Source organism: Ambystoma mexicanum, chromosome 12, assembly GCF_040938575.1.
Source record: "Ambystoma mexicanum isolate Mex_15411 chromosome 12, UKY_AmexF1_1, whole genome shotgun sequence".
Classification (NCBI taxonomy): domain Eukaryota; kingdom Metazoa; phylum Chordata; class Amphibia; order Caudata; family Ambystomatidae; genus Ambystoma; species Ambystoma mexicanum.
This window is the reverse complement of record NC_090936.1, coordinates 530875404-530894545: the sequence shown is the minus strand read 5'-3', so window position 1 is coordinate 530894545 and position 19142 is coordinate 530875404. Positions and strand designations below refer to the sequence as shown.

General features: G+C 44.2%; 1 protein-coding gene across 3 annotated transcripts in view; it reads left to right on the top strand.

Moving 5' to 3' along the window:
• LOC138513746 (C-type lectin lectoxin-Thr1-like) overlaps nt 1–19142 on the top strand; it is a 634248-nt gene that overhangs the window by 125030 nt on the left and 490076 nt on the right. The window contains exon 6 of one of the 3 annotated variants that reach the window (XM_069628831.1): nt 14871–17555. The exons of the other annotated variants lie outside the window; for them this stretch is intronic. Within the exon in view, the coding sequence (XP_069484932.1) occupies nt 14871–14962 (92 nt within the window). The 3' untranslated portion in view covers nt 14963–17555. Of the gene's footprint in view, nt 1–14870; nt 17556–19142 lie in introns of those variants that run through there. 3 annotated transcript variants of the gene reach the window in all.

Genomic DNA, 19142 nt, shown 5'->3' with positions numbered 1-19142 from the left:
CTGGGGGACATGAGTGGGGGCCTGCTGGCAGGTGCCCCTGACTGCTCGGGGGTGGGGATGCTGGGGGACATGAGTGGGACATGAGTGGGGGCCTGCTGGCAGGTGCCCCTGACTGCTAGGGGGTGGGGGTGCTGGGAGACATGAGTTGGTGATCATATTGCAACGTGACATGTGGCTTGGCTGAAGGGCATGCCCATGGTGGATGGGCTGCCTGCAGGACATGACCAGGGGTGCACGGTAGTCCCCTGTGATGTGGGCTGCCTGCAGGGACTCTGGAGGGGGTAGAGGGGACACCTGGGAGGACCCACACGGCCAATTCACGTGTAAAACTTCCTGCGCACCCCTGAAATACAAGTACCCAGGCCACTTGCGTGTGAAACTTCCCGCGCACCCCTGAAATACACGTACCCAGGCCAATCGCGTGTGAAACTTCCCACGCACCCCTGAAATACACTTACCCAGGCCAATCACGTGGGAAACTTCCCGTGCACCTCTGAAATACACGTACCAAGGCCAATCGCGTGTGAAACTTCCCACGCACCCCTGAAATACACGTACCCATGTCAATCGCATGTGAAACTTCCTGCGCACCCCTGAAATACACGTACCCAGGCCAATCGCGTGTGAAACTTCCCACGCACCCCGAAATACACGTACCCAGACCAATTGTGTTTGAAACTACCCGCGACCCCCTGAAATGCACATACCCCGCTCCCCCAGGCCCAATCGCGTGTGAAACTTCCTGCGCACCCCTGAAATACATGTACCCAGGCCAATCACGTGTGAAACTTCCCGCACACCGCTGGAATACATGTACCCAGGCCAATCGCATGTAAAAATTCACGCGAACAACAGTTATACACATACCCCACTCGCACAGGCCCTTTCGCGTGTGGAAGTTACAGCAAAGCCCGTAATACACGTTCCCCGCTTGGCGTTTGCTGTTTGCCAGTCCGGTAAACTGGTCCAGGGTTGGCGCAGCCCTTTGCGCTGGATTGGGGATTTTGATGGCTTTTCCTTGAGCGGGGGCGTTCTTGGGGGCGTAACTGGTGCTGCTGCAGGGTCGCTGCACCACTCTGCGCCACAGCTGCTTTTGGAGGCTAAAATCCATGAATACACTGTGCACGGAAATCGATTTTAGCGCACGCGACTGGCGCAGACATTCGCACGGGAACACTGCGCCAGCCGCGTGCGCCACTTTTGTGCGAATTTCTATGAATTACCCTGACAGTCTTCACCTTAAGTATGCCTTGTGCTAGCACAAAGGCATATGATATGTGGGACGGATTTATTAAGCTAAATAAATAGCTTAAGTAAGATTAAATTTACTAAGCTCGCAAAAAGGTGTAAGTAGAAAAATGACTTGGGCACTAACTTAAGATTCTTATTTGGTAGCCAGTGATTTTACCGAAAAACATTTAATTGAAGCATTTATTATCGAAATATTTTTAACGAAAAAACAACACATTTTATTTAAAACTATATATGAGGAAAGAGTAAGGGGTTAAAATGGGTGGAGAGGGGGTTGGGGTGGGGTTATAAATATAGGGAAACTGGGGGACTGGGGGGAACACCCCCAATACAAAATGAAAAAAATGTGGTGTTTTTTTGATAAAAAATGTTGGTGAAAAATGCTTCAACCTTTTTGGTAACACCACATAGAAACCCTTATTCATCTTAGTAAATCAGCCCTCATATATATTTGTATTGGACTGAGTTATTAAGTTAAAAAAAGGTAAGTTGAGTATCAAGTTCCATAGGAAACCCGAAAATGTATTTGCTAATAACGTTTGACTTACTGGTTGATATTTTCTAAACATACAGTTTGTTATGGCCCTCCCATAGATTGGGCATTTTGGGAATGATGTGTTAAGAAATGAAAAAGGAAAGCAAAATACACTGTTTCGGCTTACTCCCATTAATTTTCCAACAGAGAAAGTCACAATTTCATACACAGCAAAAATCGCTGGAAGAAATTGGACAAAGTACACAAAAACTTGTGCAAGAAGTGTCGACTTGATTTGCAGGAGGGATCTGTGGTTATTCTGTCAAGTAGTTAAAATATTTGACAGAGAAGGCTTCTCCAAAAATGATAGCTACTTTTTTTCCAATGTGCTTTTCAGCAGAGAGGCTTTCAAAAATGAAAACCTGACATGTTTTGTGTTCTCAATGCGAGAGATAACCACGGTTATAACCAGGGTTAGCCGAAAATGTAAAGTGGAAAAAAAGTCATTTGGAGGAGGAAAAGGATGAAATGGCATCCGGCTAGAGGTGGGAGGGGAAAAGGGAATAACATGTGAAATTAGGGAAGTGGGGGAGATTGGGGACCAAGTTCAGAGCTTGAACGTTTTCGCATAACCGCAGTCAAGAGGAGGGGGGGGCACATGGTGAGGGCAGGGAAGAGTTTTGGATTTTGTGTGCTTTTTACAGATAACCGCGGTTATGTAAGGGTGTTCACGGATAATGGGGGTTATTTGTAGTGCATTGCTATTATCGGGGGGTTAAAACAACCGCAGTTATGTAAAAAAAGGTTTTTAAAAAGAAGCAACTTTAAAAAATGAGATCTACAAAAAAGTGGCATTTTACAGCTACAGTGAAGTAGGGGATTGTGGGCGTGGCCAAAGGCTATGGCTACTGGGTTACTTTAAGGAACTAAATGGTGCAATATGGAAAGAGCACATGGTCAAAGTCGTGACTGCCCACATCTGCTGAATTCAAGGATTTTGTTGCATTAAATCTGAGCAACTTAACTGTACTTTAACTAAGGTTTTTTCAGTGAATTTCAAGTTTTGTTTTTTAAACTGGGCACTAGTCATGGCCTTCGGCTGTGTCCACTGTGCATGTCCCCCCTGCAATATGTTTCTGTTGGACCCCCTAGTGGACACCCTCTGAACTTAGCGCCCAGACCCCACAACTCCTCAATTTCACACAGTGTTCTCTTTCCCCTTCCCCACATCTAGCCTGATGCCATTTCATCCTTTTTGTTTCTGCAAATGGCATTTTTTTCTACCTTTTTGTTTTTGGATAGCATCAGACATTCCCGTTATATTTGCAGTTATCTATTTGCAGTTATCTCTCGCATTGAAACAAAAAAATGCCTTCCTTTTGCAAAGCACCATGGGAGATATAGCTATCATTTTGTGAGAAGGGGCACCACTTTCTCTGTGAAATATTTTAACCACTGGACTGAATAGCCCCAGACCCCTCCCGGAAATCGAGTCAATGCTTCATGCAAAAGTTGTTTCATACCTTGTCCAATTCCATTCAGTGGCTTTTGCTGTGCACTGCGCAGAAATTTTGACTTTTTCTCTATGGTGAAATGAATGGGAGTAGACTGAAACCAGTGTTACATTGCCTCGCATTCCACAATATAAAGTTTCAGTTGATGGTGAACAAGTGCTTAAAAGTGTTGTCTCTGATTTGATGCATCAAGGTGTAATTGAGGAAATCTCTGGTTGCACATGTAGCAGCCCTGTTTTGCCTGTTTATAAGAAAGGTGACAATGCATTACCCTACTGTTTTGTTATTGATGTCAGAGCTATTAATAAGGTAGTGGCACCCCAGTTTCCAATTGTTCCTGACATCAGTACCATTCTGACTATGTTTCCCGCAACGGCTATGCATTTTCCAGTCATTTTGCATACCCATGCACAGATAGCAGGTATTTGTTTGCTTTTTCCCATGCAGGACGTTCTTTTACGTTCACTCGAATACCGCAAGGGTACACAGAGTCCTAGAATTTAAAATAGGGCCCTCAAAGAACAACTAGATACGCTTGAATTACCTTGCACTTGCACACTAATAGAATACATAGATGACTAGTTATCGCTGCAGATTCAGAGAGCAGTATTTTGTTACTGAATCTATCCGACAATGGTCATAAAGCCTCTTTAAAGAAATGTCAGCATTGTCAACAGGAGGTTGCCTATTTAGGATATCTACTGTCGAAGGAGGGAAGGCGACTTAAGCCTGAAAGAATACAGAGCATATCTAACATGGCAGTACCAAATACGCAGAAAGAGGTTAGGGCTTTTATCGGGATGGCTTCCTATTGTAGGCAATGGATTCCACATTTTTCTCTCTTGATTAAGCCTTTGTTGACACTAACAAGGAAAGATGTAGCATTACCTCTACCTTGGGATACAGTTTGTCAAGATGCTTTTGATCTGCTAAACACTGCTCTATGTTCCGCACCAGTATTGGGCACACCAAATTATGTCAAGGAATTTGTATTATTCATACATGAAAGGAATGGTTATGCTTTGGCCGATCTGAAACAGGAACATGGAGGAAAGAACAAGCCATGCAGCTATTTTTCCTCCACGTTGGACCCTGTTGCATTCGCTTTGCCGAAATGTCTGAAGGCCGTGGCTACTAACGCTGCATCAGTAAAACCGTGAGCACATTTTTTTGGGTCACTCCTTAACCGTGATGGTGCCTCGCTCAGTAGATGTACTACTGAATAGAACGCAGAACGCAAACTCAGCATTTCACATCTGCCTGGCTCACGAGATATGAGCTTATTCTTTTTAAACCCCACATCAAAATTAAGAGATCAAATTCTTTGAATTCGGCCAAACTTTTACCTCCTTTAAACAAGGACAGTACTAATGACACCAATCATGATTGCCTCTATGTCACTGAACAAGACACGAAAGGGGGGATTGATTTAAGAAACACACCCTTGGGATCCCTGGATGGGCACATATTTTGTGATGGTTCTTGCTTTAAACTCCTAGACGGCACTTCTACCACTGCCTATGCAATTACTACCTTAGACAACATTATCGAAAGCAGGAGAATTCCTCACAATTCTGCCCAGACTGCAGAACTGATTTCTTTGACTAGAGCTTGTGAGATATCCCAGGGGCGTAGAGTAAATATTTATACTGACAGTCAGTACGCCTTTGGAGTAGCTCACAACTTTGTGAGACTATGACCCGGGAGGGGATTTTTAACATCTCATGGTACTAAGATTCAACACTGTCCCTTGATAGTGTAACTATTATCAGCATTGTCTCTCCTAAACAATTGGCTATAATGAAATGAACAGCACACCAGAGAGTAACTGATGATATTGGGAGAGGGAACATATTTGCAGACAAAATAGCCAAGCAAACTGCCACAGACCCAAAATCGGGAATGTGTGTATTGGAATCTGCTGGGTGGGTCGCTGAGAGTGGGATGATGTGGGCATTAGTGTTGTGCAAGCAATTCAAGCCGAAGACACAGCAGAGGAAATTGAACAATGGGGTTCTGGAAATGCAGGGCTGGATAATGAAGGATGTTGGGTTGATCATAATATAGAAAGATGGATGCTGCCCAACGCTTATGTAACAGCTGTGGTTACTAAAGACTAGCTCACATTATTGCGAAAGGTATTTATAGACATTTAGACCCAGTATGGAGAAATGCCAAAATTCCCAAAATTGAGGAGCAGCTAGTTCAGAACTGTATGATCTGTCTACAACAAAACATTGGGAAGGTAATACCAGCACCTAAATGTAGTTTACGACCTCCCTCCGTGCCATTTGAAGTGATTCATTTTGACTTAATTGAGATAGAGCGATGCCAACATTTCAAATATATATTAGTAGTAATATGTGCATTCAGCAAATGAGTTGAGGATTTCCCTTTGAAGGATAATACTGCTATGTCCACTGCAAAAGTCATTCTAAAAGAGTACTTCCCTAGATTTAGGTTACCTAGAGTGATATGCTCCAACAATGGACTTCATTTTATCACTGCTACCATACTACAGGTATGTGAGGGGCTACAGATTAAGAAGAGATTCCACACCTGCAGACATCCACAGCATGTGGCATGGCCACATGCCCCAGAATACAAAAACCACACCATCTAGTGATGGGGCAATGGGTCACTTGACTCACTTATGTCCCTTTGGGACCCATAAACACAGGGGCCCTGGCTGGCCTCAGTCCTGGCGCCTTTGGTGCCAGGCTCATATAGAGATGTGAGCAGGAACACGTTATTTCAGTTGCTCCATCCTTAAGGTGGTGCTTCGCGTTACTGTGCACTCGCGTGCAACATGACGCTCACCGCCGCTTGGACCAGTTTACTTACCTTTGAAACCAGGCATTCTCCTGCATACTCACCTCCAGGAAACCGGTGCTTCATCAGTTCATCTGCAGACTCATCTCCTGACATCCAGTGATCTTGATCCCGATGCCGCAGCACTGCACTCCGTATCCACGATTTCGTACCCTGTGAAGAAGAAGAAAGACAAGTTTAGAACATCCGTCCTACTGCTGCGCCGCATTTGAACCCTCTGCGCCCCCTAGTTAACAATTTACCAGCTACTGTACCACTGAAGCTTCGTTCCTCATTCCCTCCGGCTGCTGCCTCGAGCTCCGCAACTTCTGCCAAGCCAGCAACATCGCCTGCAAGGGAAGAAAGCAAACGAGCAAACATCAAAAGTGGAATGGACAGCAATACAAGGCAACCAACTTTACAATACAACAAAAACAGACGAGGAAAGACAAAGGCAAACAGGAACACTTAGCCGAAGTATAGTGGCGTAGTCGCAGCAGGACTGGACTACCACATGCAAGGGAACAGTGGAGGAACTCAGTCCAGATCATACAAGCGCCCCTGCCAGAAGCAGCAGGACGGAGTGCTCGCCAAAACGAATCAACAGGTGATCTTTCCAGGGACAGCCCATCCCATGGGCACCAGAGTTTGGGAGAAGGCGTCTGGATGGGGATCAGACGCACAAGCTGGCATACTGACGCCCCCTATTTTCCACTCAGGAGCAGTCCCAAGCAGCATCACCTATTACCACCAGTCAACACATAAGCGCAGAGGGCGAAGTCAGACCCGAGCGACCTCACCCCCGGGAGGGCTGCAACCATGCCCCATCACCTCCGCAGAGACCAGGTGAGCGTAACTGAACTAGCCGCTCCTCTTTGAATCTCTGCCTGGGCGTTATGGAAACTTCTGAAACTGACCAGTTGGCCTGATTACTAGAAGAGTTACGGGCTGAAGTTCATGCCTCAAGACAGGAAACCAATGCCCTAAGGAGGGATCTAATTGGGAACCGGGAGCGGACAGATGAACTAGCAAGGCAAATGCTCCAGGCACAGGCAGGCCAGGTCCCACTGCCGGTGCATGCCCCTCCTGCCGCGCCTCCACAGCCCACGCCAGTACAAGTTGTTTTTCCTGGGGGGTTCCCCTGCCCCCACTAGAACGCTTCACAGACGATCCGAATAAGTATGCCATCTTTATGAATCAATGTCGCCTACCTTTCGTGTGCAGACCTGGGGCATTCCCCAATGATCAAGCGAGAGTGGCATTTGTACTCTCATATTTGGGAGGTAGTGCAGCGGACTGGTCAATACCCTTGGTAAACAAGGATGATCCTTTGCTTCCAGACTTTGGAGGTTTCCAGCGTGAAATGGAGAAACTATTTGCACGGCATACTCAAGGTCGGGCTCTGGACAATGAACTGTCATCACTATGGCAAGGTAATCAAGAGTTACTAACATATATCACTTCCTTCAATCGTCTGATAGCACAAACTAACTGGCTAGAGGAGAAAAGAACAGCGCTCTTTTACCGAGGCTTGCGAGGGTAACTTAAGGACATATTAGCCCAAGTAGTAAATCCCCCAGAAAGATGTGCTGAATACATCAACCTGACAGTACAGCTCGATCACAGAGTGCAGGATCGGAAGATGGATCGGGCCAAGGCCGAGGGGCGATCGGTCTACGTGCGACCCTGTGAGAATCAAACCAAATCACATGATCAGTCCAAGCCAATGCAAATCGGAGCCTTGTGGAGCCCACTCACCAAGGTGGAAATGGAGAAAATGAGACAGCAGCAGCTTCATTTGTACTGTGATAAGGAAGGTCACTATCTTCGAGAATGCCCAGTGAAAACACCCAGGAAAGCAGTTGGAGCAACTGACAAGGGTGAAGAAGAATAACAGGACTTCGGGAAATGCCAGCGCCGGGCAAGTGTAGGAGTCCACTTGTCGAGCGGTAAAAAGGAACCTATACAGTCCTCACATCTAGTCATCCCTGTGCTCCTTGTAAACCACAAGCAACTGTTGAAATTACATGCCTTGGAGGCACACATTGACAGTGGAGCTGTGGGAAATTACATGGACCAAGTACTGGCTACCCGGATAGGCCTTCCTCTCCGACAGAAGCAAGTTTCGGAAAACGACACAGCAGTTGATGGATCTCAGCTATCATTCGGCCCAGTGATGCATTACACTGAGAAGGTCACGCTTCTGTGTCAGGACGGTCACCAAGAGGACATTACCTTCAATCTCATCATCAGCACTCCTCAGTTCCAGATGATATTGGGAAGGCCCTGGCTGGAGACCCACAATCCCAGGATTTACTGTAGTAAACGAGTTCTGACCTTTCCCCAAGACTGTGCCGACACCGGTTTTAGCAAGGGACTCTCATTAAAAGGTCTTACAAACCCAGGTTCGTCGAAAAAAGAAACCATACACATGTTTTAGGTGGTAACAGATATACCACCACCATTTTAACAGCACCACCGGGCTACGAGTTTGACCTTGAAGTAGAGGATTTTCCTCCAGCGTCATGATGGAGGTAAATCTAGTAGCCACATTTCAGTGAAATTACTGCTCATTGTAATTTCACCAAAGTCCCCAAGGAGTCATCATTGTAACTTCTTTTTTCACCACCTCCCTTTTCAAATGTTTAAGTCACTCCAAGCCCCTATGGGCAGTGGCAGTGCTGTACAAAGGTTTATATAAAATAAAGAAATACATATTTTCTTTCTCTCTACTTCTATTCTACATCTCTTTCAATCCTAGCCATTTGATCAGACCAGGTTCACTGGGCTTTTACCCCATGTGTGTAACCCTATTGCTTTCCTTTTTCCTTAGCTTTGGACCACTCTCTGGGTATAAACTGTCCCTCAGAGCTGTAACATGTGACAATGCTTCAGAACAGCCAAGAACCATTGTCAGGTATGAAATGCTGTTTTAGCGCAATCATGTGGAGCATTTGGGAGGACATCCAATACATCTTATTGTCTTTTTGTACAGTTCACTGTGGACATCCCTCTGCCGGGTTTACGCCTGTCAACACAATGTATTTTGGGACTTAGACTTCGCCCCCTCTTTATCAGCATCCTTCGTTCGGGTTCACTCTTGCCAATCTTGTCTTTTCCATTCAACTCTTACGATGGTGGATTTACTTCCCTTAGCTTCACAATCATCTGTCGGTCAAAGATTCAACTGTACAGAGGATTTTACAAGATCCCTGTATGACCAATTTTACCCCTTGTCTCGCCTTTCCAAAGGAAATCTGGTTTTAGTAGTTTAAATAATTGGGTAATCGCCCAGTGTTTCTTGAGTATACACCCACGTGGTGCGTACTCCTCTGTTACTGGTTTACACTTTTTACATCAATTGCTCTTTATGCTTTCAAAGTTCAATTAGCCGTTTGCTAGTTTTCATTCAACACAGTTCAGTTTCTTATTGACTCCCCCCTCGACAAACCACTGGAATTCCTTCCTCTTTGTATTTATTTATTTATTCGCATTTGTATAGCGCACTTGCAGCCCATGGGCATCGAGGCGCTGTTACAAGTAGGTGTTGGATTCTTAATTCAGCAGATATGCATGAGACCAGAGGTCTTATGGATACAAAATTACAGGCATAGTTGCAGGTGAGGCATGATATTCATAATACAGTAACAGAATGCATTCAGGTACGTTTCATACAAAGAGCTTGGTTTTAACAGCTTTGCGGAAGGCTTGGTGGGATTCAATCATTCTGATGTGAGGTGGCAGTGCGTTCCAGTGGGTGGCGGCCCGAGTGGGAAAGCTGGCACCACCAGCGCGCACCTTGCGTGATTTGGGCGTGACAATCGTGTTGGAATAGCACATTCTTAATGGTCTGGTGGTTGGATTCAAGGTTGGTACCACAGAGACAAGCGTTTCTTCCCGGCTTGATCATCAGCGAAGGAGGGTCTGGTGTACCATTGACATCTGCTGCAACACACTTGGGCTATTGTTCACAGACTTATAAACTGTTCCACAGAGGTCTCACGTGCCTTGGTCAGAAAGGGCAAGGTTGCTTCTCTCCTTGTCAACTTCTCAGTTTGTGCCGTCTTTCTCCTTTTTAACTGCAGTGCCTGGATTGCTGTCTTGTTATGTGGTTTTCCTTGCTCGTATTGCGCTCTTGTGCTCCACCTTTTCTCCTTGTCGGGAAGGGAAAGGGCCGTTGGGCATGGGTGATTCAGGTCAATTGCCTGACTTTGCCTGACCCTTGTGTTGGGACATGTCAGGTAAACGGCTCTGATGTTAGTCCGTTGTCTGTGGTGTGTGAAAGTGTTTGTGTCGGAAAAGGGGGGGGCAGTGTTTTGGAATATCCTACATGGTAGGAGATGGAAAAGGTGTTGGAAGGAGGGGGATACAGCATCTCACCCGTCTGTGTCCCACTTCCACTCCCTAAGGACCCCCCATCCAGCTGATCCTCCCTCACTGGTCAACCCCCAGGAACTGAATCCAATAGCAGTGGCCGTGTCCTGGCCACCTGGATGACAGATCCTCGGGGACTAGTCAGTGAGACAGCTTCAGGTTTCTCACATACCCAGTACAAATGAAACAGCACAGAAAGCCATTGTGCCCAAATTCATAATGGGGCTACAGTCCCCAAGACCCTGAATGGAATAAACAGGGTACTCACAGTTTGGGACGGAAATAATTTGACTGAGGTTCTGCTAGCAGCCAACTACATTCAGGAAAAAGCAGAATGATAAAAAGAAGCAACTGAAGCTAAGTTTATTGCACTGCAGGATCAGCAACTGCAACCCTCTCAAAGGAGAGTGGGACACTTGGCAGGACCGGCACAGAGCGAGCGTGGAGGTCTAGGGGAAATGGTCCACTACTTAACCAAGGTAGCCGGCAGAGTCCAGAATCTAGAACCGCCTGCTCCCAATTGCTACAATGAGAAGCATAAGTATTGTAAGGAATTCTGGCATTGGAAATCAGAGTGTCTGAACCAGCGAGATCAAAACACAACCTGATCTTTTCCGCATCCTTTCCAGTTTCCATTTTACAGTAGGAGACATGTGCTCTGAATTCTTTTCTGTACATGTACACCTTGACAGTACCTGTGTGCCTTGACTCATTAAAACCTGCAATACACTTATTCAACTGTTTCCCAGGGGGTTTTGGAAAGTCCAATGATTTTCCCCCAGATTTTGAAGAGAGATTTGCACTCATTAAAGTTTAAAGGTAGGTCAGTGTTAGTGTAGTATATTGATGAATTGCTGATAGCATAAGCATCACTGGAATAATCTCAGCAGGTTTCTCCTGACCTCTTAACATCACTTGCTTTGAAGGGTCATAATGTTTTGAAAGAACACCCTCAGATGAGTTAGACTGAATTGTTGCCATCCTTTGAGTTCCCAAACCTGTAACTTGCAAAACAGGTAAGAAGTTTTCTTTGGGGTGGCTAGATATGGTTGGTAATTAATAAAGGGCTCGATCTCTATCATAAAGCCTTTGCTAACTCTTCACCTTGATTCAAACCCTGAGCCTCTTTGTTGGCCCTTGTAAGTGGACACAGCATTTGCAAATATCAAACAGGAGCTGTCCGAAGAAACCTACTGTAGGTCTTTCGAATCATCAGAAACCATTTACCCTTTATTCTGATTAATGTGATGGAATCGTTTTAGAGGTTTTGACTCGACTGCACACTAAAAAACACCACTGTATCACTTACTAAAGCTCAGCGCTTGAACCCGTTGCAGCTGGACTTGTACCCTGTCTTTGCTCTGTTGATGCAACTGCTCAGTTGGCAGAAAAGGCAGACACTCTTGTTTTAGGTCACCAAGTGACTGTGGCATTGCAGCAGGATGTTAACGCGTTACTCCTGAAAGGGAAAACCCAGCAAATTCCTATTTCCCATTTGACTAAATATAAACATGCATTACTTTCTGCTGCTAATCTGACTATATCTTATTGTTCTATTCCAACCTTGCTTCCAACACCCTCTGATGGTGAGCCTCAAGGCAGTTTAATTGTTACTGGGCCCTTCCTACTCCCCATACTGGGACTAAAAAGGACCCTGAGTTGTTTCTCTGTCTTGATAGTTCTTCTTTGAGGGATTCCCCAGGGTCAACCATGTCACGTTACTCGGTGCATACAGTGGCCCTCATTACGACCCTGGCGGAGGTCCATGGTGCAATTTGCACTATGGACCATGGCGCAGAGCTGCCAACTCCGCCATGGGGGTTGGCGGACTTACCGCCCCATTCCGACCTTGGCGGGGCGGTAAGTCCCCAATCCCCATTTACCCTTCCCCATTCCCATTTTTGCCCCATAGGGTATAATGGGAGTGGGGAAGGCGTTAATTACGCCACCGTAGAATACGGTGGCGTAATTAACGAGGGGACCCGTAGCGCCATGGATTTTTCCGCCCGGAAAATCCGGGCGTAAAAATCACCATGGCGCTACGGAAAGTCCTAATCTGGCGGAGAGGTACGCCATGCATTACGCTGGCGTAAACCCCTCTCCGCCAGGGTCGTAATGAGGGCCAGTGTGAAGTGTTAGAAACTTGATGCTTGCCAATTAACCGGTCTGCTTAAGTTGCTGACCTGACTGCTCGTTTTGAGAGATCTGCCAACACTTATACAGACTACTGCCAATGGATTCATCTGCAATTTTGTGGAAACAGCAAGGCGTCTTATCCAAAACCACAATGCCTATTTTCAATGGACTCTATACAGATTCTTTATTAGATGCCCTACTGCTTTCTTCTGCCCCCAAAAACGTTAAGCAGCAGGCACCTGATTTGTGCATTTCTGATGTTGCTCAAGGAAACTAGCTGGAACCATGGCCCTCAGCAGCCCTTTCACTCATAACAATCTATTTATTTATGATTCAGTAAACCAGTGCCCAAACAGCACCCTTTCTAGTCTGACAGTGTTGCAGGATCTAGCCTCTGAATAAGCAAGGGCATACTGATCTCCCAAACATTCTACTTTGGGAAGTGACACATTACGGCACAATCCTGATGTCAACCCAGTAGTGCCTAGATGGATTTTACCCTATGTCTGTTGACTGACCCACTCAGTGACTAATACTATAAGATGACCATGATTACTCCTATTACACATGATTGGTTTACTCCTTATTTCTGCAAGTTTAGCTCACCAATATTGTAGCACCTGTCTTATCTGCTTAGAACACAATATTGGTCAGGCTAGCAAGACTTTGCCTTCCACACACCTAACCGCTAAATGCCCTTTTCAGAACATTCAAATAGGCGTTTTCCAGCTCACCAAAGGTTTATTCACCTTACCAATGGTTTATCCTATTAATGATGTCTAGTAGTAGTGGATGTGTTTTCTGGGCGGGTGGAGGCCTGTCCCTGTAGAAAGGCAGATGCAATTTCTGTGATGAAAAGGTTGGTAATGAAATACATTTTCTAGTTTGTTCTACCAATCACAACAGATATGGGAGCCTAATTCACTTCCCAGGTTTTTAGAGATTTTTTCAAATCTCTATATATTACCGAGCACCTGCACTGTGCTGACCAACTCAGTCCAGTGGTGTTGTAGAACGAAGAAGCATATATATTAAAATGATGCCCCCTTCAAGATTTGCTAGTAGAAGGGCCTCAAGTTTTGAGAAGTATTGCTCCTTGTCCTGCTTCATATTTGCAACAAATCCAAGCATACGCGGCGATTTTCACCCCATGATATGCTGACAGGGGAACACAGGCATATGGTCACAACCCGACACAGGAATATGGGCACAGCCCCTCCACAAGTTCCTTGTGAAATAACCGTTCACTTTGACAAGGTTTGCATGTTGAACTACTATAAATCCCTTTATAAAGGCAATTAGATCAGTCCATTCCCAGAAGGATGAGACCATGCCCCAAATTTCCAATGGACCCTGACATTCACTCAAGTCAGGAGACTGGGTCTACACCTATATGCACCAGAGGACCTTGGTGATTCAACCCAGGTGGTGGGAGGCACTTCAAATTCTTCTCACTACCCATACTGTAGTAACGTGTGGAGACATTCTTCATGAATGTATGTATCCTCTTATAAAATGGTCTCCCTCAGGTAACAGCAGTACAGACATAGTCTACAGAAGCATTGCCGCCAACCATATCTGCTACCGTGGCTATGCTACCCCACTCTTCACCAGCACCTGCAACACTGACCTGCCTCCTTCTCTGAATATTAGACATACTGTCCAGCTCCCAAAGTCAGCCTGGATGTCATCTTCAACTGGTGCTCCAGCCTCAAATACAGTGAGTTCAAACACTGTTGAAGAAAGTGAACCACTGCACACCCCTGCTCCTCAATGTACATGTCAAATGCCCCACAGAGGTACAACCTCTGGCCTCACTCCAGATGATGGCTTGCATTTGTGATTTCAACAAAGCACTGATTGCACCAAAACAGCACACACTCTTGCTGATAACATTGTTTGTTGAGGAAGTGATTGAAGGCATAGACGCAAGGAGATGTAAAGATGCAAAGAACCCCTGCGTGATTGCTTTTTGTACATTCAATCATGATCAAAGTGTTTGTGTTGGTTGTCTGGATTCTTATTCTGTTTTATATGCACAATGTGGTATATTGCAAGCAGACAGCAATTTCCCCGTTCTGTAGTTTGTGTATCCTAATGACTACAATTGTCTGTGGGTAGCTGTGTTATTCTTCATGATGGTGCAAATGTATGCAGCCTGCCATTTCTTTGAAACTTTGAGGAGAATTTGTGTTGGTCAACAACCTGTATCTGAACTTTGCTGTGTACCTGAACATAAGCTCAGCAGAACTGATCCTACAATATGACTTTCTATTATCTCATTGTTCCTTTCTCAATACTGACTGTAGACTCTTCAACCTACTTGACATTTGAAACCACAGACACTGTGTTCACCCATGGATTGAAAGCAAGAACAGTTACCTTCATGAGACCTGGCTAAATGCCTGCATCTAGAAAATATCTGACAGCTCAGTCTGCATATGTCTTCCCCACGACATTGTCTTTGGATTCCCATTTGTACTCATATTTGATTGGTGGACATTTGTACAAGACTAAGGCTTGTGTCTAATTCAGGAGGACCTAAACGGCCTGGGTCCTTCCTTGGTTTCACTGGACCAACAACCTTTTCTCCACCTTCCAAACTTGCAAAGAAACTTTAGTTGAAGAACTAAAAGAATTCTTTCAATTTATGGACACAATGGCCCCAAGGATTAAATTCACTTCCAAAATGAGCAGGACACTGATTGATTTTCTAGACTTAAGAGTCTACATAAAAAATGGGAATCTACTCACAACGATTTTTTCAAAAGAAACAGACAGAAACAGCCTATTACACGCGAGAAGTTGCAACCAAAGGAATACAATCTCTAGTATTCCATTAAGTCAATTCCTAAGATACCGCAGAATCATCTCAGAAGAAACTGATTACAGGAATAAGTCCCATGATCTGGCTATCAAATTTGAACAAAGAGTATATGATCCATAGAAAATAGAGGAAAGTGCAAACAGAGCTAGACAGATACAGAGACAGGAGGCTCTCAAACCTAAACAACAGAAGGAATCCAAAAGTCTGGTTTTTGTAACTACTTATTCGAATCAGAGTGCTAAAATCAAGAACATCGTGAAAAAACATTGGAAAATTCTATCATTAGATCCAACATTGGCAGAACTGTTTCCATCGTCACCTCTGTTTGCATATAGCAAAAGCAGATCCATAAAGGACAATCTGACTAAAGCGGATTTCTCAGTCAAAAGAACAATTAAACAGAATTTCAAAGGGACCTTACCATGCAACAATTGCAATAATTGTAATAATTTGATAAAGGGTGAATTCTTGAATCATCCCCACAAAGGATACAAAATTCAGCTATGGTACATAACCACATGCGATTCAAAAAATATCATTTATGACATCAAATGCCCCTGCAGAATATTTTATGTAGGGATGACAACAAGAAAAGCAAAAACCCGTTGGTCTGAGCATAAGTCTAACATCAGACTTAAAAATGAATGCTCACCGGTAGCACAACACTTATTGAAAGAGTCCCATTCAATTGCCCAAATCAAATGTATTATCTTGGAACAGGTAATTGTATCAAGGAGAGGCGGTAATCTGGCAAAAACTCTTTTACAACGCGAACTGTATTGGATTGACAAATTGGAATCGATGTACCCGAAAGGTATGAACGTTGATTGGGATATGAGCTGTCATCTGTAAACCAATTGAAATAATACACTTTCAAATGGCATAATTACTATGCCTGACAATTTACAAATATGGATTACCATGTTACAGAAATGCACATTCTGTAATACAGTGCTCCCGTGTTTAACAACTTTCTCTCACCACAATAGAATTAATACAAAACAACGAAACTCGAGATGCGGCAAGACACTACAAAATGGCGCTCTGCATTTGCAAACACTTTGGACCATACTCAAATTACCCAATGTCCCTAGCCGTCACTCAGTTAACATCATCGTTTTAGTAGAAAGTAAAAACGCTCACGCGTCCTCATCCGTGACGAAGAAATCAATGAGAAAGTCTCCGACAGGAACGCACAGCGAACCTTGTTTCTCCAGGCTGGAGTTGACATTGGAATGTCTACATCACGATTGCGGCACGAAGACGAGCACAACAAGCAGCAGTCCGTTCAAGGAAAACAAGTAAGCCGGCAGTACCATAAATAGTGCTAATTACACGGCCAGTTATCCTTAAACAGTCTAGTCCAAGAGTTTTGAGATTATTACAATCCGCACTTTCTGTTACTATTTATAGAACGGCGAAGTGGATTATATTTAAAGACAAGTGTGGACAATACTATCATTATCATGTAGATGAAAACGGTAAAGGATTCTCCATGTCACATGAAAATTTCCACTCTCAATCCACCAGCATATGTGAACATGGTGAGCATATTGTGATGCTTTTTAAAAAAAAACAGATGAAATTACCGTGGAGTGGGACCCAGCGCTTTTGTAGAGCGACTTGGTCCCACTCGCGGTTCTTGTACACATAAAACACATGATTAGTTTTTGAAAAATTATTTTGCATTTCTCTATTAGGCATCAGTGTCTAACACCTAGAAGATTTCACCAGCTAGTTGATCCCATATATCTTGTTTCAGTTACCATTGGCACTTTAAGAACACAGGTCAGTTGTGTTTTCGTTTGATTATTTCACAGCGTTTTATAAAACTTAAATAGACACGCTTTAATTAAATTAAATATAAGTTCTATATTTTTATCTTTATTTCAACTTACAGGAAAAGTAAAGCTTGAAAATTGTACCTGAAGAAGGGCTAGTCCCGAAACGCGTCGTACACTCTGTTTTGTGAGAACTGTAATCTCATGTGTTGTGATTAAGGAAAAACCAATGTTACAAATTTGTTTGTCTATAATGACTGCATATTGCTGAAACCATTGTCTTGTGGAACGCACAAGTTAATTATTTGTTGGAATTTGTACCTGTGACACAAACCATCTTGAAAAAATAGTTGTCTTGAAATAAAGCAACTTAAATCAAATTAAACAGTATATTTTCTTTAAACATTTATGCAATATTTACTAATGTTCATCAGATAAAAGTGTGCCCTGTGTTTGCCCACCAAGTTAATGGTGGACCTTTTCTCTAATTCTATTGTAAGCCTCTTAGCCAAGACTCACACAGGAGCACCTAAATTGAAACAACATTAAGGGTTACTTCATTCAACCATTGAACAGCCACAGTTTGCAAATAATAAGAGTGCACCTCTACACCCCATGTTTGTTTTAGATGCAATGTTTTATCACATTGATTTTTAGTATGCACACCATAACAGAGAATGGGCCTATTAGAGGTGGAGGAAATAAGTGGTGGTAATTTTATTACCATTGCTTTTTTTGCAGTAACATAATTACTGTCACTTTTTCTGAGCTGTCAAATTTCGAGTTTCGATAGAAAGTGGAAAATTCAGTTCCAGGAAAAAGCTTCAGGTGAATCCACTCTGTATTAAAGCTCATGTAAATCCGCCAAAAGTATGCATGGATCCTATGGGAATTTACACCACTCTAGGAGGGTTGAGTGGGCACCACCAGTTAGTTCAAATACAATGTAAGAGTAGTGTAAGTATGTTTTAGGAGCACTAAAGATCACATGACTTGGCACTATCAGGTATATGTAGACCAAAGTGAGGACTGAAGGAGACACCAATTCAGTATGGCAGATTGTACAGGCCCATGTGTTAAAAACCCTTTATTCATCTTAAATGAATGTGTCACACTGCAGACGTGAAAATTAGGACCAATGCATTTCAGAGACATCGCCTTCATCAGGGCCGATCTACATGGAGAAGTGGGAATAGAAAAAAAAGAAAACACAAAGGAAACAAATGAAGGTGTCCTCAATGTTTAAAATCCCACTAAGACAATAGAAAGCAAAAAACAACAAAGAGACATACCTTTCCAATGGGACAAAAATCAGCTTCTAAATTAAAAAAGATCCCTCTAAGAAAATGTAACAATTAGAATATATTCAGGCCGATTCATGGAATAATTAGCGCGGCGCAAGTGGCCAAAAACGTGCGATTCGCAGTGGAATAGCGAAAATCGCAGTGCAAGTGCGAAAATCGCACGAAAAGCAGCGCACATCGATTCATGGAAGGCCGTGCGCGAGAAAACCATTGGATGTGTGCTAAAAAAGTGCACGGCGCACGTTGGCGCACAGGCCATCTAACGGCGTGCGCCAGGTCACAGCGAAAATCGCACAGGCCACAGCGAAAATCGCACATAGCGCGGCGCACACAACAAAAGTAGGCGGAACACAGGGCGTAACACTCAGAATGGGGAACAACTTGCCAAAATGTGGGCGTCACGGGGGAAGTACAGGGTGCAAGTGCGCGGAACGCCCACACGCTCGCCTACAACACGTATTCATGGAATCGAATAGGGCAAAAAAGCGCACGGTCAAACCAGCGCACAGGCACAAACACGACCGCCACAAGAAAGCAGGCGGTAGCATCTCTGCGCCTGTAATAAATGTGCGCCAAAAGGTGCGCCAACAAATAGCACCCATATACAGCTATGATGAATGTCCTATACTGTGGCCCCTATAAACACAAGGGTGTGCCTGGACATACAAA